The 27,327-nt window shown below is 34.0% G+C and overlaps 1 protein-coding gene across 1 annotated transcript in view; it reads right to left on the reverse strand.

Annotated features, from left to right (window-relative positions):
* Positions 1–27,327, reverse strand: part of SPOCK3 (SPARC (osteonectin), cwcv and kazal like domains proteoglycan 3) — a 447,562-nt gene that overhangs the window by 289,819 nt on the left and 130,416 nt on the right. The window contains exon 3 of the mRNA XM_045798692.2: positions 12,688–12,733. Within this exon, the coding sequence (XP_045654648.1) occupies positions 12,688–12,733 (46 nt within the window). The remainder of the gene's footprint in view (positions 1–12,687; positions 12,734–27,327) is intronic.

The raw sequence follows: 27,327 nt of genomic DNA on the forward strand, positions 1-27,327 counted from the left end.
CCAGACTGAAACCTAGTACTATCTGATTCCCGAGCCCACAAAATTTTCCTGAAGTAATGCTAGCTCTTGTCCTGCATTAAAGTTTGGAATTTTAAACACGTTGTTGCCCATCTAGCACTAAAATTTATTTTAATTTTTAAATGTTCTGTTCTTAACTGGATATACAACCAACTCCACTGCAATACAGCCGTAACTAGCTTGTCTTTACGATGATGGTTAAAAGTACTCGGTAATAATTGTGGTGTACATAGTATAGTGAGATGGCACAGGAGTAGCTGATAAATGGCATAAAGTCTAGTTCTAGATGTGCCACTTAATATAAATAGCATTATAGTTCTTTAATGTAACTTTGGGCCAGTCCGTTAACTGATTGAGTAACCGCAAATTTAGCTATAGCAAGCTCCATTCTTCCAATCATATGAAATTAAATCATATGAAACATATGAGAACATTGTAGAATATTATAAACCTAATACATACTAACTGATAATTAGCCAGCTATATGTATGATGATAGAGTATTTTAAAATCAATTTGATAAATTAAGTTGCTAACAAAGTTTTCTCCAAATATTATTTTTAAATGTTACTTCAACAAAGTTCTCTTGAAAATTAAATTCATCTTTCTAATGACAAACTACTGCTCTTTTTAAAAATACTATGAATTATTGACAGAATTTAAGTGTTATGTCAACATTCATATTCAAAGATTTATTCATTAGCATGCCATTATTCACAGGGCTTACAGAACACCAGAAAGATAAAACTTAGGGGATAAAAGGAAGCTTAGAAATCATTCTCTGCAACCTTCTCAATTTAAAGATCAGAAATTAGAAGCCCCATATTGCATAGAGAACTGGGTGTTATACGCAAACAATGAATCATGAAACACTACATCAAAAACTAAGGATGTACTGTATGGTGACTAACATAACATAATAAAAAAATTAAAAAAAAGAATTTAGAAGCCAAATGCTTTTGATTAAATTTTATACAAAGTTACAGTAAATGGAAAGAATTCCATCCTTTTTCTAGTTGCAACAGCAACTTCCTTAAGAAGTCTAACTTGAAGCTGCAATGAATGATCATGGAAATAGCCAGATCCCCAGCATAAATGCTGACCCAGGTCATGATCTGGAGAAGCGTCAGAATTTGGAATCAAATGAGATAGATATGAATTCTGGTTCTTACTCCAAATAGCTGCATGATCATAGGCAAACTATACGCATTCATTGAACATCAATTTTCCTTCTCATTGTAATGAGAGCAATGAAAGGAATAAAAATGGGAGCAAAATAAATGCAATAAAAATGAAAGTTGGTACTGAGAATTGAGTGAGATAAAAGCTAAATGCTTATGGTATATAGTAAGTACTCAACAAATGACAGCTTTTTTTTGGACTCTTGAAAATTATGCTTTAGCAAAATGAGCTGAATAAATAGTTTTGCAATAAACCATTAATAAATTAACAGAAACTGCATGATATCTTAGAAAACAAGATTAGTATCTGGGAGATCTGAACACAATTTCAATTGCATTTATCAATATTTGTGGAATCTGAGCAAATCGAAACCCAAATTATACCCAGTTTCCTCATGTTTCATTTAGCAACAATCTTATTCCCCTTACAAACTTCGAAAGATTTTGTGTGTGTGAAGGTCGAAAGAAACAATGCTAGGAAAATGCTCCTCCATAAAGAAGTCAAATTACTGTCAATAAACAAAAGAGTAAATGCAAATTATAACTTAAATGCAATAAAGCACAGCTTCCCCCAAAATAAGCATTATATCAAATAAATTCATCTGCTTGTATTTGAATGAAACAAAATCATACTCAAAATTCCATTCTTCCACTCTAGACTTTTATTCAGTCCTTCAATTAGATATATCAAATGTAGTAATAAATATGCCAAAATAACATGGATTTGCTGCTTGTAGAGCACTGAGTTAAAAGAACAAAAACAATAGAATGAGGAGTTATGTAACTTTTTTTTTTAACTTAAGGTCTAGGACAGATGCATTTGTTGGAGAGTTTGTGAAGAGTAGAAAGTGCAAGGGGTCCATGCCCTGAGCTAATGATGCAGTGGGTAGTGTACGGGGCTATGTATACAAAATACTGCCCACCTGAGTTTGAGGTGTGGCTTGATTGTAGTATCCCTGATCTACCAACATATCAAAAATCAATATGTAGGAAGAAAAATTATCCATACTGAAGAGCTTTTCATACTTAAAGCCCCTTCCAAAAAGTAAAATAATAAATTCTTAAGATTAAAAAGATGTAGGCTATCATATAATCAAAAATAATCAAATGGCTCTGAACATGTACACAGATTTTCTTGATAAAACAGAAAAATTATTCATCTTTTATTTTCAGATGCTTTGAAAGGGTTACAGACTGAAATGCCTAAGAGGCAAATAAATTATGCAAATAAATGGCATGAGGATGTGGAGCAACAGAAATTCTCATTTACTGCTAGAGCTAGGAATGCAAAATGGTACAGCCACTTTGGAAGACACTTTGGCGGTTTCTTACATAAATAAACATACTCTTACCATATGTTTCAGCAATCACAGTTCTTGGTATTTATCCAATTGAGTTGAAAACTTATGTTCACAAAACAAACAAACAAACAAACAAACAAAAACAAAAAAAACCAACCAAACAAACAAAAAACCTGCACACGGTTGTTTATAGCGGCTTTATTCATCATTGCCAAAACTTAGGAAAAGCCAAGAAGCCCTTCAGTAGGTGCATGAATAAATAAACTGTGGTACATCCAGATAATGGAATATTATTCAATGCTAAAACGAAATGAGTTATCGATCCATGGAAATACATGGAGGAAACTTAAAGGCATACTGAAATCACTCTGAAAAGGCTACACCTTGCTTGATTCCAACTATATAACATCCTGGATCAGACAAAACTATAGAGACAGTAAAAATATCAGTGATTACCAGGAGTTAAGGGTTAGGGGAAGGGAGGGATAAAGAGGCAAGGCAGTAAATGTACCCTGTATGATCCCATAATGATGGATTTGTGTCTTTATACATTTGACCAAACCTACAGAATGTATAACACCAAGAGTGAACCACGGTATAAACGAGAGAAACTGGGTAATGATGTGTCTGTGTAAGTTCATCATTCTAGTGGGAGATGTTGACAATGGGGGAGGCCGTGCGTGCGTGTGTGTGTGTGTGTTTGTGTGGGAATCTCTGTACCTTGTGCTCAATTTTGTTATCAATTTAAAATGGTTGTGAGAAAGAAAGTCTATTAAAAAGAACCTTAGTAATATCCTTATTATTTAAGTTAAAAAAAGAAAAGTAATAAAGCAGGGGAGACTTTCTGATATTAAAAATCCTCTTTTAAAAAGTCTATTTTTTAAATTGCATAAAATTGGGTTTTATGTTAACAACTAGAAAAGCTAGAAAAACAAACCCTGACTTATTGACTCTAAAACTGGTACTCTTTTTTACCATACCATATGTGCTACTTATAAACCTAAGACATTTCATTGTATTAATTACAAAATTGTGATGTATGTTACTTAATATAATAAAGTAACAGTTGTGTAACCCGAAGTCTTGAAAATTCCAAATTTCTTCAAAGTGTCAAGGAAGATAATTTTTCATTAAAACTCTCAAAATAACTCTTGTTTAACAGTATTAAGTCCAATAATTTACATGGCCACTCTGCTTATTGAAATATTGTATAGAAGGAACAAATTGTTTTGTCAGGGCAAAAACATTGTTTTCAGACACATAAAAGGAGTGCGAGTTTACTAATTGTCTTAGGAGAAATATGAGAGAGAAGGAAAAATACTTACTGAACATTTCACATATTATTGTATGCATAGGTTATACACACTTTTTTTTTTTTAAAGATTTTATTTATTTATTTGACAGAGATAGAGACAGCCAGTGAGAGAGGGAACACAAGCAGGGGGAGTGGGAGAGGAAGAACCAGGCTCATAGCGGAGGAGCCTGATGTGGGGCTCGATCCCACAACGCCGGGATCACACCCTGAGCCGAAGGCAGACGTTTAACCGCTGTGCCACCCAGGCGCCCCTATACACACTTTTTTATTCAGTTTCACAACTTTGTAAATTAGTAATCTACTCATTTTATTGAAGAGAAAACAACTCTAGAATGATTAAATTACTTGCATACGGTAATATAGCTTGTATTGCCATAATTGTGATTTAAACTCATGTCTAGATGATCTAGTCAAATGCCCATTCAACTATCTTGCCTATCTACCATATATTTTAGCTATCTCAATGCAATATTAAAGCACAGAAGAGGAGAACCTGGGAGAATTATCAAGAAGTACACTAAGAGGAGAGAAAAAAAAAATCTAGAACTAAAGAGCAAAATTATCAATCTATTTAAAAAAAAAAACGTGTGAAATGTTAGAACTAGAAGAGACTGTGATGAGACATTCCAGTGTCTATGTGATGAGCAGCAGAGCATTCTAATCAAAATCCTTCATTAATTTTAAAATTAATTATTTAAAAATCTTCTAAAAAGAGTACCATACTAGCTACTTTCAAATATTCACATAATTTTCTTGTAGAAGGATGAATTTACTCACTCTTTATCAAGGATATAAGAGCAAGAATTGGACACAAGAAAATAGATTTTACTTCAATTTAAAAAGCAGTTTTCAGTAATAAGTGCTATGTGAAGATGGAATAACATATCCAAGTAGAAAGTCAAACCTGGACAACAGAGACAGTCAAGAGAGAAAAGTTCCTTAATTGTATATGTCACTGGGCCAAAATCACCTCTAAGTTTAAATGCCAGTACTTTAGTATACCAAAAACATGTATATTTCTTTTCCACTTTTCATATAAAGAAGTGGGGTGAGAATGTGGCCAGGATACTTCAATGAAAAGTAACTTCCAAGAAGGTATTCCTCAGAAGCTTTTGTACATCTTTGAAACACATTCTTGTCTCACAGATATGCTGTAAGTTATTCCCAACTGATGGAAATACACCTCAAGGCAGTGATCCTTGTTCTTATTAGATAACAGTTGTATAACTGGGTTTAAAAATCTATATTCTTCCATTCTGAAAATTAGAATACAAGTTACAAACACCTCCTTTCCTCGGTAGTGGAGCAATTCTAAATGTGATCCAATGTGTACCTGATGGTTGACCTTTTAGCTACATATGTTCCCCTGTGTCATTCCTACCATGTTTTTTCATGAAAAAGATGTGTCTCTAAGTGGAGACACAGACCAAAAATGTGCATACAGATGAGCTAAATCTAAAGCCATATTGCATTTGAAAGAGCAAATGGACTTCCTTTTTTTTATTATGTTCAGTTAGCCACTGTATAATACATCATTAGTTTTTGATGTAGTGTTCAATGATTCATTAGTTATGCATAACACCCAGTGCTCATCACAAGACTTCTAATCCACTAATAACAAGATTTCAAACCCAGCTACAACACTTAACTAGCTTTGTCACCTTTATCAACACCTCTCAATTTCAGTTTCTTCTGCAAATTAAGGAACATATTTACCTTTTAAGATTAGTACAGTGATTGTCTTATTTATGACACCTGACACATGGGAAGTACTTGTTCAATGGAAATGATGATTTTATCTTTTGGGGATTTCCTTGACACCCCCAATCCATTCTCAAACCCTTTTGGCACCTGCTTCTGCATCAGATCTGAAAAGGTGACTAGGTTATTTAAAAATCCCTGGCATTTGTAGTTGCCTTCAAAAAGACAGCCATCTGGACAAAAAAGTCTATTTGTACTGCAAAACAGCATCGCTGAGGAGAATTACTTTGATAAGTCATTGCTTGTACCCTGTGATTTTCAACTGTATCTGCATAAAATAATACACTGTAGAGTTTAAAAGACAAACACATTCACACTCATCAGGATGGATATTATTAAAAAACACATGCACACACACACTAAAATGACAAGTGTTGTGAGGATGTGGAGAAATTGGAACTCTTTTGTATTACTAGGGGGAATCTAAAATGGTGCAGCCACTATGGAGAAAGATATGGTAGTTCCTCAAATAATTAAACATAGAATTACTAAAGGATCCAACAATTCCATTTATGAGTATATATTTAAAAGAATTGAAAGCAGAGATTCAAATAGATACCTATTCATAGTTACATTTTTACAATAACCAAAATGTGGAAGCAACCCAAGCAACCATTAATGTATGAATGAAAAAAACAAAAACATAGTGTATACATACAATAGAATATGACTTAGCCTTTAAAAAGAAGGGAATTCTGACACATTCTACAATGTAGATGAGCCCCGGGGTCATAATGCTAAGTGAAATAAGTCAGTCACAAAAGGACAAATTCTGTATGATTCCCCTTATATGACATACTTAGAATAGTCACATTCATAGAGATGGGAGGTAGAATGCTGTGTGCCAAGAACTGGGAAGAGGGGAAACTGGTTTTGTTTGTTTTTTTTTTTATAATCATATTTTTTTATTATATTATGTTAGTCACCATACAGTACATCCCTGGTTTCTTATGTAAAGTTCAATGATTCATTAGTTGCATATAACACCCTGGGTTTAATGGGTATAGCACTTTAGTTTGGGGCGATAAAAAGAGTTCTGGAGAGAGACAGTGGTGGTAATTTCACAACAATGTGAATTAATACCACTGAACTGTACACACAAAAATGGTCAAAATAGTAAATTTTGTGTTACGTATATTTTATTATAACTCTTAAAAATTAAAACACACACACACACATACACACACACACATACACACAAAGACACTCACGAAGTGCCCAGAATCTACCTCAGATTTGCAACTGTGCTTTTTACATGAATGCTTAGTAAATTTCATGTTTAGGCAGGACTGCACATCACCTCCCTAACCAGCAGATTTCCTATTAAAAAATATGACTTCCTATATATCTACTGTTTTTTTCGATCTTCACAATACTTATTATTATGTTAGGTTAACAAAGTGTGATATAAGAATCTTATTTCTTAAAATCTGAACAACTTTGAGGTATATGTAATTAATCTCTTGCTCTATAAATTTGATTCACAATTTAGTAACTTAAGGTCATTGAAAAGAAATAAATATAATTTGCCTTCTTACACATGTATGTAGGCTACTGTGATATGAAGCATTATTAATCTTGATTTTATCTTGTAAATTAAAAATGCAAACCTTTATGCAATATTTATTATTCAATGGAGAAAACAGCACTGACATAGAATAGAGCAAATGTAAGATTCCTGATTCCTACATTTTATGGAATATTCCTCTATTTATTTTCCTAGAATGTGGGGGTAAAACAAGTTAAATACCATTCTTGTATAAAAAAATCAGAGTTGGAAAGGAAGAGAAAATACATTTCTCACTTATAAGCCCTATGTAGTTCTTATGTACTAAACCTGACATAGAATAAATGAACATACACTGTTCATTTCTAGGTTGAATATTATTTTTTTGCAGGTTTTCTAGAGGGCTTCTTTGAGCCAAGGTTGCCACCATGGGTGATATAGCTAATGTATGACGCAAATCGACATGGCTATTAGCACTTGAATACCTAACAAGCAATTTGTCCAAAACGATGCAAAAATACTAAATCAATTCTTGTGAGTTGATCTAATAATGATTCAGATCAAATCACGGTTCAGAATTTACATTTTAAATGATTGGAAGAATTTTTGGAAAATATTATGATCATATAATTATCTTTGCGTATTGTCCCCGCTGAATTTCTATTCTGAGAACACCAATTTCTCCACTAGAAAAATGCCAAAAGGCCCCAAGCGCTGACACAAAGCAGCACTATGCTAGTACCATGCCTCTATTGTGAAGCATGGATCAGATCTATCTATTGTTTCAGACTACTATCAATAAATACCATCCAAGAACATGAAAAAAAAAAAAAAGATCCTCATGTAAACAAGTGAAAATTAAAGTCATCTGGGAGAGAGGCACTACCTCCATTTCGCAATACACATACACTATGCCTTAAAAAGTACGGTAGTGTAGTTAACTAAGGGAAAGATAAGCTGGGGGTGTGCTTTCTCAAACACTTGTCTTTTTCAGTTTCAAAAATTATTATAGCCATAATACAATGAACAGCTCTGTTCATTGAAGGAAATAAAAGCGTCAGAGGAAATCTCGACAGCTTTTCCTTTGTAGCCAGAGACTGATTGCAAAGGAACAAGTCAGGATGTGACCGTTGGTGTATGTGAGATGTTTTGCAAAGGATGGGAAAATTTATGGGAATCAAATGAAGCTCTACGAACTGATCCTGAAAAGAGAGAAACAATGTATAAGTATATGGCTTAGCATCCCACTGTCCTTTCAAAGAGCTCACTCCCCACCAATCCTTGCGAGAATGGTTCATGTTGATATAAGGTTAGCTGTGCACATGTGTGTCTCTCCTGCCTAGACTCAGCAATCTGAGTTTAGCAATGGTCTCCTAACGCACCACTTCTTGAGGAACTTTTGTTGAATTAACGCCAACAATGAGCCAGAAGAATTCAGGCTGCACTTCGCACAGAGGTCCCGATTTAAGAAGAGAGCCCCTGACTGGTTTGCTGTGAAGTGGCTGAAGGATCCTGGTCTAAGCCACAGGCACAATCCTCGCTCCTCTTTCCATACCTCAGAAATCTGCCTGAGCAGAAGAAACACATCAATAATGTGAAACTGATTTGTCTTGAAATCTCTGCATCTATTTAAATTCAACTGAGGGCTTCAGAGGGGAGGGGGGTGGGGGATTGGGATAGGCCTGTGATGGGTATTAAGGAGGGCACATATTGCATGGAGCACTGGGTGTTAGACGCAAATAATGAATCATGGAACATTACATCAAAAACTAAGGATGTACTGTATGGTGACTAACATAACATAATAAAAAATTATTATTAAGAAATAAATAAATATTTAAAAAATAAAAAAAATAAATTCAGCTTCTTTATTATTAATCTATTGGTTGTAATTCACCGCCCTGGGGGATACCAACTGGAACAACTCCAAGCTGGACTGGATAGTAAAATTAGGGGAATATATACAAAACACATTTGGCTTTCAACTATTTCATCTCAGGGTCCCTGAATACCATATCCTGGAGAAAAATAATTTTTGAATAAAAGGCATTCCTTGTACAGATAGCACTTTATTTTTTTATAATAATTATAATTATAAAATTATAAATTATACATATAATTATATATTATATATATAATATAAAATATAAAGTTATAAAAACAATTATAATAATTGCTCCATGCAATACGTGCCCTCCTTAAAACAGATAGCACTTTAAAACCTGTAGATTGTCTAAACAACTGACAGGAATTCCTGCTAAAAATTTCAGTGACTTATCTATTAAAAACCCAAATTAATCCATGACCAAAAACAAGGCAAGGTTAATGAAATGAAAAGGAAAAAAAAGAAGTGTTTTAAGTTTCTTTTTTTTTTTTTAAGCTACAGCCCATCTATTTAAAGTCTACTAAGTTGTTTAAGATCTTTATCATGCTACCACTCTAGGTTCATCCATGCATTTCCCCTTTAAGGTTGTCCTAGTAAACATTAAATTTTCATGTCATATTCAAGAAGATGCATGTCCTCATTAAAATTCGTTTTCAGTCAATTTCTGTTGTGTCAACTCACGATTAGCCACACTAATGAATAGAAGTAATGGCACAGAAAATCCTACGTGGAGAAATACAAAGAAATTAATTTTTGGCGTCAGTATGCTTTCCTTTATTAAAAAGCAGATTTTACCATCACTAAAACAGTTTTACTGAAGTTTATTTGAAACTATTATATTTTCCCAAAACTCTGTCGATTTTACTGGTAAAACAAAAACAACGTAGAAACATCAGATTTATGAAAAGAAACTCACTATATGAAAAATTTGTCACAGTTAAACTACAAGGTAGATAAGCTATATATGAACAATCAGTTGAGTTGTACCTAGAAGAAAGCTTACACATGCAAATATGTATGCATGTCTAGGCATGTGCAAATTATGTATATGCTTATGTATGTATGTATGCATGTGCCTATTCATGCATACATGTAGAAAGGGTTTGGTGATGAGAAATTGCACCATTTCTGACATGAAATATTAATATTTTCATAAATAGTACTTTAATTTCTGCATATTTTGTGGACCAGTCTGTAGAAAAGAAAGTAAGATATAATTTAAAATGTGTATGGTAAAAATGATGTAAATATCAGCATAAAAAATGTAATGCTAAAAAAGTGTAATGCTAAGGTAACGTTTTCTTCATTCCTTTCAAGAAATATGCAAACACCCTCAAAAAAGAAACTGCAGAAAATCAATTTATATTGATATGTGATATGGATGTCCATATACCATGAAAATATATTAAAAATTATAAATACTTCTAAAAAGTTATAAATTATGTTCAAAAGTTTAATCAGATTTTGAAAATCTACTTAACAGAAGATTCTTTCATCATATACAAATAAGCAGTAGAAATCAGCATATCTCAAGTCTCTTCTTTTTTTTTTTTATAATGATTTTTTATTATATTATGTTAGTCACCATACAGTATCAAGTCTCTTCTATCCAAGTGATGCAAGCTATCTTATTCAGAGCTAGATGAGAACAGGATAATTTCTCTCACTCCTCAGTATGGTCTACAAATGGGTTAGTTAATATGATTCAAAGCCAAAACAAATACAAAACAAAAATACATGTATCTCAACCTATTTTTTTTCCACTTTCCTTTTTTTTTTTTTTTTTGGATACTAAACTTTCCCATATATGTTTATCAACTACGTATGTTCAATCAACCAAAACCCTGGGTCTGATAATCTACAAAATATTATTTAAAATATAAAAACACAGCTACTAGCTCTATTTCTAATGTTCACTCAAGCAAATGTTTATTTTTAAAACACAAGTTTCAAAACACCACCAGTATGTCATTATTTCATTTTAATGCTATCATATGAGTGACAGTGTCACATAGTAGTTAGGAAATGGGGCTCAGGGGTCAGATTGCCTGGATCCAAATCCTGATTCTGCCACTTTGCAAGAATATGACCTTGAGTAGGAGCTTAAGCTTCTTAAGTGCCTCCCCTTCCCCATCTACTTGACAGGGTTATTGCAAAGATTAAATGAACTCATAACTGAATACTTAGAATAGTGACTGGATAGAGGGCACTCTAACTACTAGCTATTATTATGTCATGAGCTTCTCTCTGTCCGATAAATATGATATTTTTGACAAATGAGTATGTTAAAATCCTCTTTGAAAATTAAACTAAGTCAGTCTTACCAGGGCTTGGAAGCCTCCTTATAGCAATCTTTTTTTCTTCTTTTTTTTTAACGGGAGATAAATTGTAATTCAACAAGTTATCTCTCTCTCTCTCACACACACGTGCGCACACGTGCACACACACACACACACACACGATCCAAACCACCTTTATTGTAATTGGATGCACTGAGTATGACAAATTTAAGTGTTAACATCCATTTCATAGATAATTCTGATTTTTTCAAGGTTTATGATTCCATCATAAAAATTCATTTCCCAAGAAAGTTTGCAAATATATCTCAGCTTGTATGTCATTGTTTTTTATTGCCTGTCTTTTAGTATATTTGGCTTGACTTACATTATTAGTGAAATAAAAAATATATTTTGTAGAATTATAAAAAGCAGATTCCACAAATAAACGCTCTAGATAATAATAGTGAAATCACATGAAGTACAGCAGAAAGAAATAATATTAAAGGGGGGATAGGATGTGAATGACTGTTTCAGACGGCAGGCTAATACCAGTATTGATGACAGTCCCCAGCTAGGTCCACCCAGGTGGGTTCTCACCAGAGAGTTTGGCTGTTGTAGCTTTTGCTGCACATAAGAAGTCAAAAATGTGGAGACATAGCAAAATTCCCTAAGATTCCTTTATTAACATATCACAACTCATTCTTTAAAATGATTTCTATTTTTAAATGGCCCTACTTCAGGAAGTAGTATCTTTTGTAACGTTATTACAGTCAATGTAAAGTAGAAATTTCTTTTGTACCAGACTTAGAAAGGAAGAATCTCTGGTTCTAATATTGTTGAATTTAGCAAACAAATCTCTTTAATATCATTATGATTGCATTGCACTTTATGTTTCTCTTCCACATCTTCCTTTCCCATGCATCTTTCCTGCTTTTCCTTCTCAAGTCCATAACCAGAAGTACAGTTTATATATGACTTTCCCTTTTGGGTCTTACTAAGACCCCAGCTGAGTCTAATTATCAGCCGGTGCTGTTTTAAATGAAAACTTTTATTAACTGAAACACTGACTGCAAAGTCATTTGTTTTTAAATTTTGCACAAATAAATCTATGTCCTACTGAATGCACTTGAGTATATTTGAAAACTGGATGAAGTGACTTGTATCAACTGAAGAAATGTGCACAATAAAGTTCAGAAAGCCAAATCAGTAATCTAAGATATGTATCTAAAAATAAAAGGTGTTCTGACATAATCATGATCTCTAATTCACTTATTACTGACTACACTATTCTGTAATGAAATTAATTATTATATGAATTTTTCCATTACCTAAGCTCTCTTATTTAGTATTTTAAGAATCTAATAAACAATAAATATCATGTTGAAAGTGGAGTGATTATAAACATGTAAAGATTTTTCTTTTAAAATAATTAGATTCTTACCCTGATCGAAGGCCTTTCCTGGACTCCAGGTGTGGAAATAATCATCCTGAGGAGGAAAATAATGTGAATTGAGTGTATGTGACTAATTAAATTGTAAAGATTCATATAAAATCTAGAATAAAATATGAAATACAGAAGCTGAATACAAACCTCTACTTCCTGTAATGGCAAGCAGCAAATTATAAAAATAAATAAATAAATAAAAAATAAAAAAAGGAACAAGAGAAAAACAATAGTTATCAAAAGGGAACACATTGTTTACATGTTACAGAAATGTTTTTCAATAAATGTGTTCATTTTCATTGCAAGTCAATGTTTACTATAATAATTTAATTATATTTGGTTGCCGCTTCACCTAAATATTATAATGCAATACTTTCAATTGCAATTCAATGTGCAATAGAACATGCAGGTAATTACACTAAGCTAATAAGCTATAAAAGTATCTTACCAGTTTCTAGTTACACAACTTCATTTTCCACTAGAACAATAGCAAATGGAACCATCAACACAGCAACAAAAATATCAAGTCTGTTGTAGCCCATATAGTAGAAATAGACTTTATGCAAATCTGTCACATGATAATTGAATATCTAAGGAGTTCATCAAAATGCAATTGGAAGCTTGAAAAAAAATGCACACCTAATTAAATCTTGCCTAAAGTTTAAATCTTTAATATGGAAAAGAATCATCACAATATATTTATTATATACATTTAGTAAATATGACTATACAACACTAAGGTGGGGCAATGCATCCTGAAAAGATTTTTTAAAAAGCAAAACGCATTGACTAGCTTTACTGTATTTACTGTTTCACCACCCTAAAAACTTTGTAGATGAACCACATACATATCATATTTTATGGTAGATAAAACAGATTTAACTGTTCAAAGTAATAAGCTATATCATATTTTACAGTCAATAAAACACATTTGACTATTGAAATTAATAAGCTGTTTTCACTATAGTAAGAAAGAGTGGTACATCATGGTGAGGCTCCTTGACTAAACATCTCCTAACTCCACACTCGTAAACCCACTGAAGTCAATGTGTTGGAAATTACGGAACCCAGGGAATCTAAAAAGGTCAAGTAAAGATTCTTTGAATCTTCTTTCTAACCTCTTTGCTAAAATCCCCTTCTGTACAAAGAGGAAAATGTAGCCCCTTTTAATTATGGAAATAAATACACTTCCAAATTAACTTATTCAAAAATTTTAAATTGTTGAAAAAATTTTTCCTTATTGTGACTAAACACTCATCACCACCTTCTGCATTCCCACCTTACCAATTTCAAATGAAAGAAAAAGAAAAAAAAGAAAAACTTCAGAAATCATCTCTGTCAATCTTATATTTAGGTTGAGATAGGGTTATGTTAAGACAGTGGCATGTTATGGCAGTCTACACTGATAGGTTATGCAATAAATGACCTAAGATCAGATGAAGGGAAGATAACACCACTGGATAATTAAATAAATACTGATTGCTTAGGCTCTCTTTAAAATATCTTTGTAAAATATTTATGGGATGATAGAATTCGTGGAAAATTAAGCTTTCAAATTAAATTCCTCCACTCAAGTCTCAAAACTTTGGCTGAGGATCACAGTACACTCGTTTAATAACTTATTTTTTTTAATTACATCTCAACTGTGTGGGGATGATGACCAGTACCTATTCCACGCATGAAGAGGAGTTGGAATTTCTCCTCGAAGGATAACAAGGCAAAACAAGATAAAACACAAAACAAAACTAGATTATGAGAATGAGTGGTGGATTTAGAGACAGGAGAACTTAAATTTAAGTCTGACTTTACCACTTATTAGCTGTATCACTTTACAAAATGATGTAAACTGGGGCACCTGGGTGGCTCAGTCAGTCAAGCATCTGCCTTCGGCTCAGGTCATGATTCAGGGTCCTGGGATCGAGTCCTGCATCTGGCTCCCTGCCCTGCAGGAAGTCTGCTTCTCCCTCTCCCTCTGCCCCTACCCCTGCTTGTGTTCTCTCTCAAATAAATAAATAAAATATTGAAAGAAGAAAGAAAGAAAGAAAGAAAGAAAGAAAGAGAGAGAGAGAGAGAGAGAGAAAGAAAGAAAGAAAGAAAGAAAGAAAGAAAGAAAGAAAGAAAGAAAGAAAAAGAAAGAAAGAAAAAAGATGTAAACCTCAGATCCTGTGACTAAGGTTGGGAAAAAAATACCTGCCTATCTGATGACGGTGCTGTGGGGATTAGTTATAAAAAATATAAATATCTGCACAGTATCTGACATAAAGGAGGTGCTAAAGCAGACTTGCTAATCAGAAGCACCAGGTTCACCTCTGTTAGTATCTCCAAGCAACATCACCACTGGACAACCTCGCATTACTGCTATCAAAGTCCTTTAGTTTTTCTGGTTGCTTAAAAAGAACCATGAACTTCTCATAACATTTTTGAAAGTGAAAGCCCTTCAAAACCAAACATTAGATGCAGTTTTGAACTTTTTTAAAGGCTTCCATTTATGATTATAGTTAATACAAGAAGGCAAGTTTTCTGCTACCACCTCGGACTCTTCTGAAGTGGTACAGCTATCAGTGACATCCTCTAAGAAGATGTGGGTAAGTTTTCACCACCATAGTGACTCCATCCATATAAATATCAAATTGAAGTAGAAGAAGGAAAAGATGTAGGACTGATAACTTTAGCACTGAAGCTCAACAATGTGAAAGCAACATGCTTGATGCAACACACAGTGTTTGTACAGCATTTGTACAGATGAGTAGGAATTAAGAGATAGATGGATAGATGATAGATAGATGATAGATAGATAGATAGATAGATAGATAGATAGATAGATAGATAGTAGATAGATAGACGGATAGATGGATATTATGGTAAAATATAACCTCAACCATATTTAAATAACTTCCTTCAGAATAACACAATCATCACATCTGTCAGAATGGTTAAAATCAAAAACGCAAAAAACAACAAGTGTTGGCGAAGATGTGAAGAAAAGGCACCCTAATGTACTGTTGGTGGAATGCAAACTGGTGCAGCCTCTGTGGAAAGATTTAAAAGTAGAACTACACTACAACCCAGTAATTGTACTACTGATTATTTACCCAAATAATACAAAACCATTAATTTGAAAAGATATATGCACCCCTATGTTTATTGCAGTATTATCTACAATAGTCAAATTATGGAAGCAACCCAGTGTCCATTGATAGATGAATGGACAAAGAAGATGTGGCATATATATATATACAATGGAATACTAGTCAGTCATAAAAAAAGAATGAAATCTTGCCATTTGCAGCAACATGGATGAAGTTAGGGAGTATAATGTGAAGCAAAATAAGTCAGTAAGAGAAAGACATCATACAATTTCACTCATATGTAGAATTTAAGATTCAAAACACATGAACAAAGGGAAAAAAAGAGAGAGAAAGACAAACCAAAGAACAGACTCTTAACCACAGAGAACAAACTGATGGTCATCAGAGGGGAGGTAGATGGGGGAAATAGGTGAAGGGGATTTAGAGTGCACATCATGATGGGCATTGAGTAATGTATAGAATTGTTGAATCACTATATTGTACATCGGAGAGTAATGTAACACTGGACGTTAACTATACTGGAATTAAAATTAAAAACTCAATAAAAAAAAGTAACCAGTTTTATCTTATTTGAAGTATGCATTTTCTATGATTGCTTTACAAATCAGAATTCCAAATCTTGGGGGGAAAAAAGAATAACACTCTCATGTTGAGTTAGTTTGGGGCCATAGCTATCTAAAAATTTCAATCATAATATAAACCATGAACCTAGTTCTTTTGGGTAAGTCAAGAGCAATGTCAATGTATGGCCATTGTGGGGATCTGACATAGTATAGAAAAGCAAAGTAGTTAGTCTATCAACTATTTTTAGATATTTTTCTTTGTGTTCTCACATCACTAGACTTTTTTTTTTCAAAAAATGGTTTCACCTCATTAAATCTTAGGAATTTTGCCAGAATAAGAGATAAAAGTATTTTCACATTAAGTGTTCATTCAGGCACAATTTCTTTTGTCTCAAAAAGCTTTGTGTGACTATTGGTTGTTCTCAAGCTTCAATTTAGATAAAAAAAAATAAGCCAACCTGGGATTTAGAAAACAACTGCAAGAAATGCCCACAGAGGATTGTGGGCTCAGAGGATCCAAACACATTGGGAATTAAGGAGAGTGTTTCTGGCCCCTGGTCCTCTTCATGGGAGGAGAGCCTGGGCCAAAAGTCCCACACTGAGGGATTCCATTTATTCCCAAGGAGCAAGTAAATCAGCAAAAGGTTTATATTTAGGGGAAATATAAAAGACAGGGAGATCCCTAACTTTTACCCTTTCGACAATGTTGTTTTTTTGATTCAAATCTCTAGAATCATAGCAAAGGTAAGTATAATAAGCTACTGCTCCACTTATTGACAGAAACTGGGTTAGCCTTTTTATATGTCCACAGAAGTAAAGACACAATGATGGCAATCATGTGGACCTATTCTGAGGAGTAGAAGATAAATTTCCTCGGATTTCTGTATTTTGTGATTATGTTCCCCAAACCCTCTTGTACAGAACCTCAGAATTTCCCTACTAACAGGAACTCATTGCTTACTGTGTTTCAATAGCTAAGCCAAATCATTAGGCACTGCTAGGTCTATAAGCTAAAAAATAGCAATGGAAATCTCCTTTTTCTTTTTGAAATATGTTATATATTATGACAAACTCATTTACACATTTCACCGTATGGTAGGAAGAATGCCTTGTCTAATAGGTAAGCCAATGCATTTCACAAAAGGGGAAGCCTCCCTGTGCAGAAATACTTAACACATGATTAGATCACAAGATAGAGTAAGTAAGCTTTGTCTAGATAAAAAGGAATTATCTATTTGAGACAAACTATCTGCTTCAGGCCCCCAAATGTCATATTTATTACCCAAGTACCACTCATTTTTCCAAGTGATGTCGTAGGACCCTGAAAGAATTCATTTATAACACTTTGGTGAGCCCTTTATTTTTTAGAAAGCACTTTATGCTCCCTGACTCACCACAGATTAAACACATAAATAAAATGAATTGTGCAAAAGGGCAGTGCCATTGAGCGAATTCCTCAATTGTCTCTGAAAATCTCTGCAGATTGAAGTTAAACTCCCTCAGAATATATATGGTCACTTTTACATTGATATACAAAACTTATAATTTATTAATATCAGGGAAAGACAAACAATACTTTGTCTTAATAAATAAAATAAGGACTTTTAAATATTGGGACTCTATTTATATAGTCTCAACTATAAGGACATTAATTGAGTAAAACAGGGGCTTGAAGTCACTGCTCTCTTACCCTGTACCGGGAGTGGTTCTAAGCACTTTACTCTCAGCATCTGTAAGAGGTAGGTGTTTCTAATATCACTCCTACTTTATAGAGGAGGAAAATGAAGCAGAGAGAGACTCAGTTATCTACTCAAGCTTACACAGCAAGTTAGAAATGGTGCACTGGGTGTTATACGCAACTAATGAATCATCGAACTTTACATCAGAAGCCAGGGATGTGCTGCATGGTGACTAACATATTATAATAAAAAATTTAAAAAAATAAAACTAAATAAATTGAAATAAAGTAAAAAATATGAATTAAAAAAAAAAAGAAATAGAGGTGGGATTTGAACCCCAGAACTATGGCCCCGAGTCTGTATGCTTAAACATTTCACCATACCACAGATCAGCAACTATGGCCCATGGGCCATGCCCCACCTGTTTTATGACTGAAATGTTACTGGAACACAGCCACCACCATCTTTTTACATATTGTCTATGTCTGCTCAGATGCTTACCACAGCAGAGTGGAGTAGTCATGACTGAGACCAGAGGCCAAAAAGTTGGAAGTCCTGCCAAGCTGGTCTTATACTGAGAAAGACCCCTGCATGACTATCCTATACTGTGCTGCCCCATAAAAGAACATTTATTTAAAAGCGAGAAAACCATATTCAATGGAATACCTATTTCCGCTTAGGGAAACACAATTTTTTGAAGGAAGAAAAAGTGTTTACAGTGTTTAATGTTCTGGATCTATGTGATTTGATCCTCAAATCTTAAAGCTGATAAATTTTCCAAGTACTTCACTTCCTCCTTCTGACCATAAATATATCATCTACCTTTGGATATAATCTACAGGTGAGTAATCCATATTTTCAGCACGAGAAATCAAAATATATAATTTGGAACCAAGTAAGAATATGATTCTCAAAATCTTTAGGATATGTTATATTAAAAAAGTGCTTTAGAAGAAGGTTGCACATGTGTTTCTATATGACATCATGATCCTCAATTTCAAGTGGAAGCCAAGGGATAAATTAAGGTAAAATGCCTGTAGGTATCGTAAAAGTGCCTGTAATTCTAGAACACTTCTCAGCTTCGTAAACCAAAACTATAGTTATTGTACTCATTGGAGCAAAACAGTAAAATATTAATAGTAAAATAGTAGCCAATAATATACATAATAAAATATTCATGTTTCCCTATTTATTTCATATCCTTTTGGTATTTATAACAGCATTTTCTGAGTTTTCAAATTTGTAATTTAAAAAAACGACTTGGGGCGCCTGGGTGGCTCAGTCCTGAAGCCTCTGCCTTCAGCTCAGGTCATGATCTCAGGGTCCTGGGATCGAGCCCTGCATCGGGCTCCCTGCTAGGCGGGAAGTCTGCTTTTCCCTCTTCTATTCCCCCTGCTTGTGGTCCCTCTCTCGCTGTCTCTCTCTGTCAAATAAGTAATAAATAAAATCTTAATAAATAAATAAATAGACTTAACTAAATATTGAATATAGTACAAATACGAGAATTGTTCATCATATCAAATATAAATAAAAATAAATTTATATAATATGAAAATGTTAAACACATATTATCAGTCTGATATAAATCCTTAGCATTTATAGTCAATGAAAATGTAGTACTATTCAAAATATAAGCTAAATACTGTGTAAAATAAAGAAAAGTTAATCATAAATGAAAGTAAACTATTATTTTTAGAATGTGCTATCTTAAACAAAATGTGTTAGTTATTTCGTTATTGAGTAAAGAATCTATTTCTGTGCTTTTTTTCTCTCTCACAGCAAAAATAAGCTCTTCAGATTAAGTCGTAGGGAGAATATATTTATAAATTAACTCCAGTAACTTCAACTGGGTCCTTTATCATGGTTAATACCTGTGACTACCTTTTTGAAAATATCTATTTTTAAACGCGAACTGGAAGCTGTTTTGCTCATTTTGAATTTTCATTTTTGTTTTGAAGACAATTTTTTTTAATTAGCTTCTACTATTATTATTATCATTTGATTTCATCACATATACATGGAGATTCTAATGCATATTTGCTATTATCCACAGTAAGAGTGTTTACATTCCTAGCTCACTGGTTGGCAAAATCTTGGACCTAACGTATGGTTTATTCTGGCCCTACCAGCTTTGCTTTGTGACTAGTATCTTCTCTTTCCCTTTCAGCATTACAGAGAAAGAAAACTTAGTAAAAAAAAAAAAAAAAACGAACATTTGCTCAATTAAAAAAATTAGTGTAATATATGTATCTTGGGGTTTGTCCCAATATTTAAGCTTTAGATTTCAGATGTCTTAAAACACTGATGTAACAATAATACCATCAAAAACGTCAACACAGTAGTTTTTAAAAAATAGCCCAGTATACCAGAGAGTTACAGTCCCTAGTCAAAGATTATATGGAAGATAGTGGCTAAAAAACAGTCCTCAGGAATCCACTTGATTCCCTATGCACTGGTAGCAGAGGAGATACCTTTTGTCCTCTTTTTAAACAAGGACATATTAGTTGTCTATGGCTGCATATTAAATTATGCCACAATTTAGTGGCTGTTTATTCCGACAGTTTCCAAAGGTCAAGAATCTCTCACAAGGCTGTAGTCAAGGTGCCTACCAGGGCTACATTCTTGACCAAGGGAGGACCATCTGATCTTTCACGTAGTTTTTGCCAAGTTTTCTTTCTTTCTCTTTCTTTCTTTCTTTCTTTCTTTCTTTCTTTCTTTCTTTCTTTCTTTCTTCCTTTCTTCCTTTCTTCCTTTCTTCCTTTCTTCCTTTTTCTTTCGTTTCTTAAAGATTTTATTTATTCATTCGACAGAGAGAGAGACAGCCAGCGAGAGGGGGAACACAAGCAGGGGTAGTGGGAGAGGAAGAAGCAGGCTCCCGGCGGAGGAGCCTGATGTGGGGCTCGATCCCAGGACTCTGGGATCACACCCTGAGAGGAAGGCAGACGCTTAACAACTGAGCCACCCAGGTTCCCCCTAAGTTTTCTTGCTTTCCTAACCTTTGGACTGAGAGCTTCAGTGAGAGAAGATGTCTAATAGAGAAGGTGGCCTTTTTACAGTTAATTTCAGAACGGCGTCACTGTTGTACTATTTTATTTCTTGGAAGTGAGTCCCTAAGTCCAGCCCAAATTTACCACGTATGGGGGTCACTGGGGGCCCTCTGGAGGTTCTATACCACAGTGGGGTGCTGGAAACTCTTTTCCTCATTTGACACTTCATTATTCTATTGTAAACATTTTCAAGGAAAGGACTTTCAAAGCTCATCCATTCTTTAATTTCAGGATTCAGTAAACCTCGCAGTGTATGCCTGTACTACAGAGAAGTGCTTCAAAAACTATCTGTGGTGAAGAATCAGTTTTATTTTTCCAAATCTACTGCAGAACAAACCTTTTGTAAAAGACAATAAGACGAATTGCTTGAAAGCTGAAATAAAAACAGACACATAAAATACAATCCCAAATTCATTACTATTAGAGTTAATGTACTTTTTTTTCTCTCCAATTGCTATGGCATTTTTTTCAATCCTTATTCCCAATTTTTGTACCTCTTCCACACAGGCTGCCAACCAGCATCCAGCCATGGCCTATACCTTGCACAGCACTGATTGATGTAATATGGGAGATGCAGTTAGACACACGTCTCCCAAACTTCATGCATCTATGTGTGCAATTTTTTTCTGATAAAATGGTGTGAATCCAATGAATAATAAAATGTCACAACTTCAAATGTCTGAAAGTTTTTAGCTAATTTGGTAGTTGGAAAAAAATTACATTGCAATAATATTTTTCCTTATGACAAAGAAGAGAAATAAAGTCAACAACAATGTTTTGCTTCTAATTTGCATGTGATTTAGGACACACATCAGTTCATTCTCTCTTCCCTTAGACTACAGTTGTCAAAAAGCAAGAACTATCATAAATGCAACCATGGGAAAATGTGTTGGCACATTAAAACTTACATTAAAATAAATCACAATAAAATTTCATGACAAAGGTAATCTTATAAAGAGTTGTGCATTTTATAGCTCTAATTATAATAAACGACACACAATAGAAAATTTTAAATCACCCTTAAGCTATACAATAGAAACCAATACAAAAATTATAATCTGCATGACTGCTAATACACTCTTCTACAATAAGCAATCTACAGAATAAACAAGTTTTTAAAAAGGGGCAAACTGCTTTTATGAAGTGTCCGCTAATTAAGTAAGCTCATGCCTCACTGTGAGACTTTTTTTCCACTAGGCAATATAATAGATAAAATATATAAATAGGAAGTCAGAAAAGGGTGACTTCAGATTTCAGCAGCCAAAAATTAAAAACTTCAAATTTATGGTCTTTTCAATAACTTAGAATGCTATTTGACACCGTTTTAGCACCCTACCAGCAAAGATCAAATTAGTTGTATCAAGTCCACACATAAAAAAAATGAGGTAAAATAAGACACTTGCATGTAAAAGTATGAAGAGAATTGAGTTGATATTCAGGAAATTGCATTAAAATATATCCATCAAAATCAAAAGAAAAAACAAAAAGTTGTATGGTTGAAATTCATCTTCATTATATATTAAGCAAGCCACTAAATAATATAGGCACTTTAAGTAATAAAATATGGTAATCCTCTGTATTTAATTTATTTTATGATTTAACAAAAATCAATTTGAAAGGAGAATAATTCTCAAGAAGTATGCATGCACGTATGTACAAACACATACAGTTTCACAATTCTTCAGCTTCCCAATAGCCCTACATTGCCTACTATTTTGCACTACAGCTATCTTATTCTTTAAAAAACACAAAAAGCTATTGCTCAAGTGAGGACTACAGGAATGAAACTCATAAGGAAATGCACAAGATGTTCTCACCTAATTGCACCTTGTAGCTCAAATCACCAGAACATTTTTAAGAGAACAAGATTCCATCTAGAATAATCTGATATAAAGCAAGAAATACTATGTTACATTGTTTTAAGTTGATAAAAAGAGAAAGTTTCACACATCTGAGATATAGAACATATAATTCTGCTTCTTTTTCCTTCTTCTGAATGTACACAAAATGAACAATTTTTTAATATGGCTCAATGGTAATGTTTAATATATAATGTCTAGTTTTATTGGTACTCTGTGCTCCTCATTTGTTCTTTAATAAGCCCCAAATTTAAGTAACTTTTAAATATTATGGAAGAAAAGATTATTAATAACTACTGTAATATATTTCATATATTTAGTTTCATTTTTTATTATACTTAATTATTGTATCGAGTCCATTTATAGAAGGAAGTGAGGAAAAAAAGATGGGAGGAAATAAGGAAGTAAGAAGAGACGGGATGGAGAGAGAGAGGAGAGGAAGGGTGTTTTTAGGCAAATGTTATGTAACACTTTTTACGTGCCAGGTATCATGGTAAATGGTACGATGGTACATGGTAGTTTGGCCACTGGAAGATGAAAATAGACACAGTCTCTCTTTTCATGTAACTGACAATCTATAAAGACACAGTCACGGTAGGAACATAATGTAGCTACATACAATGTGTTAAATCTGTGTCATCCTGATATAATCAGGGTCAGAGTACGTAGCCTAAGAACTGCAGCTTGAAAAATGGCAGAGATGTGTCATGCAGAAGCACCAGCAAATTAAAAGAGATGTAGGTAGACACAGGAAAGCACAGAAAAGTTTGAAAACTAGTAGTTCAGAATATGGGATCATAATGTAAGTGTGTATCGATGTGGGCCAGACTCAGTTATAATTGTGTGTGTGTGTGTGTGTGTGTGTGTGTGTGTGTGTAGGAGGATTGGGTATGTTAGAAAGGAAGGGTGATGGAGGTAAGCAAACTCATAACCAGATTTGCTGCTGCAAGATATTTTTTTCCTTCACTTGCAGGTTCAATGCCAGTCTGAATGTCTTTGTCCCATGGATTCTAAAACATTATGACATTGGTATATTTGCATGAGTCCTTAATACCTACACAGAGTCCAGAATCATAGAATAATAACAATAATATTCACCATGATCTCTAATAAAGTAATTACTCTGTGCCAGTCACTATTCAAACATTGTAATTATCCTGTGATATAGGTATAATTCTTTACCTCAATGTACAGATGAAGAAAGGCTATGAGACTAGTCTCCCAGCCGGGAACTGTCAGACGCCAGACTCAAACCCAAACCACCTGCTGCTGGAGTCCATTCTCTTAATCATTTTTATTACGGTTCAATTTCCTAAGCTTTAATTTTGTTAGTTAATTTCCAAACGCAAGTAGCAATCTGCTATGCAAAATAATTTAGGAATTCCAACCTAGTAATAAATAAATCAGGGAGCAAAATAATTTAGGTTGGAATTGCCATATTATTTTTGCTCTCTGATTATTTATTATTTTCCAGTTCTAAGGGAGAAGGTAAAATCAGTGAATAAATTAAAGTGTCATTGCCTTCCTGGAGTTTAGAATCTGACTCTGGTGCTATTACATAGTACAGTTCTATATAATATCTATAAATAACAGAGAGGTTCCATAATCATTGGAAAGATACCTTTTGTTTTTCTAAATTTATTCTATTTTGATATTTACACTGTATTATTTGTTTCCCCAAATGGCATTTGGGCAAATGTGAGGAAAAAAGAAAAATCTACCTTAGCTTTCGTAAGAGTATATGTGCAGAAATCTTAGATGCGAGCTCAAAAATACTGTCAAATATGAAGAGGAAACACTTGTGAATGTCTGGAGTACATTTTAAAAACACAAAATTAAACCTGGTTGCTTTCTTCTACGAAATGTGCTAGTTTTCAAAAGTTTCAAAACTATTAATGACTTTTCAAAGCTTCCCACAAAATTGTTTTGTCAGTATTCATTCATGAGGAACGACCTATATCCCTTGAAGGAACCTAATTTATGCTCCTTGCAGTGTTTTCTTTGAACATTCTTGGATTTAATTATCTGGAATAAACTGTTCCTCTTGACAAGAAATACTGTTTCTTGGTTTTATTCCATGTCTATAGAAATTTAGAAGTAAGATCCAACATGGAAAGAAGGGGGGGGGGGTCTTTATAGACTAAACAAACCAAGAAAATAAATGTCCATGGAGCATGGTGAAAAGAGCCATTTCCTTAGTTTTAATCAGTGATTAGATGCCAAGAACACATAAGAAAAAAAAAATCAAATGCTATTATAGCCAGTTTCTCTGTGTTGTGTGATTAATATTGCCAGTCAATTGAATCTTGTAAGCAGTTGAGAATGTTGTTAATTACAGTCCAGGGGAAAGCAAAGTCAATATCAAACACTTTTAAGCAAAAGTAAATAGGATTTTATGGTGTTGGTAACAGCGATATGTTTTGAGCAGTGTTGAGCTACTTCATATATTAGCATAGCTGTTCTTGGACTTAGTGATATGATACCTGAAACGTACTCTAATGTAGGTATTAAATTAGATCAGAACTGTGTTTGTCAGTTTCAGGGTGGGAGGACATATGCGCTCTAAAGATAAAACAATTCAGACAGTTGAAAAACTGAATAGTTAAAAATCACTGTAATGAAGAAGGTAAGAGAATCTCTCTGGGGGACCAGGTAATCCCTCACTTAGAAGGGCTCTTGCAAAGTGCGTCGATGGCAAATTCTCCTTTTACAAATGTTTTCCTCTCCTACAATTTCCTCAGCCTATTTTTCATGTTTCCACCCTTAGATATAACCATATATGTCCCTAAAAGTTAATTTCTTATGGTAAGATATTCCACATTCTCAAGTGGAAAAGGGCAGTTTCCCACCAGTGTAGTTCCAATCTAGTTACCTATGTTCTGTTGTACTAGGAGCTATGGAAGTGAGACAGTTTAAGGAGGTCAAATGACCCTGGGAATGCCACCTGCAAACAAGTTTCTAACACTTCCAGTAATTTGTTAGTTGGATTGATAAACTCTCCTTTTATATTGCAAATGTCCCCTGAGTGCATGCAATCAGTCATTCCTAAAAAGCAATTACAGTAATGTTAGCAGTACTAGATTCTCAGTAATGGGAATGACCTTTCCTCCCATGCCTGCACCAAAGGGAAATAGAAAGGGCAAGGGAATTTCATAAGTCATTCTTAGGAGAGCAGAGCCCTGGAAAGAAGTCTAAGTAGAGTGTGTGGAAATCCATAGGGCAGTTTGAGGGGATTGGGTTAAGTGTGAGATACAGAAGTGTAAGTGAAATGGCAAAAATCTATCATCTGCCATGCAATTTTGTCCCCAGTTTTGGGAATAAAACCATACCATTTACCTCCACCTATCTGACACTGAAAAGCAAGCTGTGATTACTTCCTGTCAGTAAGGATAGGTGGAGGCACCCACGTGGAAAATAGAAAGGAGTCATTGTGATTTCTGTACTCTATGCCACTTCTTGTCTTGTCTTGATGATGATACCCTGTATTCTAGGCAATTCTTGGAAGCTCACCCCATAAGTCCCTGTTCCTGCTACTGCTCTGGCTTTTGGGGCAACATGGTACAGCAGGAAGTTTAGGAATGATATAGCCACGGATAAAATGTCTAGTTCCACAATTAACTAGTGAAGTACACTAAAAAAGCTACACACCTTTAGCTTCAATTTCTTCAAGTGAAAAACTCTGGATAGTATCACTTTTACAGGGCTTTGTGGGTATTAAGTAAGAGAACATGAAAATATACCAAGCTCAGTTTCTGGCATTTAATGAGCTCTCAAATGAATAAAGCCTTGCTCTTTCTTTTGGACTCCCAAATAATTTTAAATTAAATATTGTCAGCACTCGCCTGACAATGAAAGTTAATACTTTCATAGCTCCAACTCACAGTTCATTCATTCACTCACTCGCTCACTCACTCACTCATCCATAGAATTGTTGGTATATTAATATGTAAGATGTTAATGTCAGTTAATATGGAAAAAAAAGACAACATTATACTATATAGAGCCCCTACTCTCCAAAAAACTTTTCTTTAAAAAACAAACAAGAGCAGAAAAGTTCTTTCACCGCAATTGCATGCTCTGTCAATTAACTCTCTCTCTGGAGAATTTGAATGGGAACTGTATGGAGAACTAAACATTTGAAAGCAGTAACACCAGTGGGAAAACCTGAAAGAGAGAGGCAATGACAAGACAAAGTTAGGAGAAAGCCAAAAGGATGCATAAGCGAAACCTATGACTAATATAAAGTCCTATGGCTAATATAAAGTCCTATGGCTAATATAAAGTTTTGAAGGCAAAAGCATATGTACTGAATACATAAACCAGTGGGATCAGAGAAAGAACAGAACTGAGTCATATTAAAAGTAGGGGAAAAACAAAACAAAACAAAAACAAACTGAGGA

The sequence above is a fragment of the Ursus americanus genome, chromosome 13 (genome assembly GCF_024610735.1).
Source record: "Ursus americanus isolate L20-20 chromosome 13, mUrsAme1.1.p, whole genome shotgun sequence".
NCBI classification, from domain to species: Eukaryota; Metazoa; Chordata; class Mammalia; order Carnivora; family Ursidae; genus Ursus; species Ursus americanus.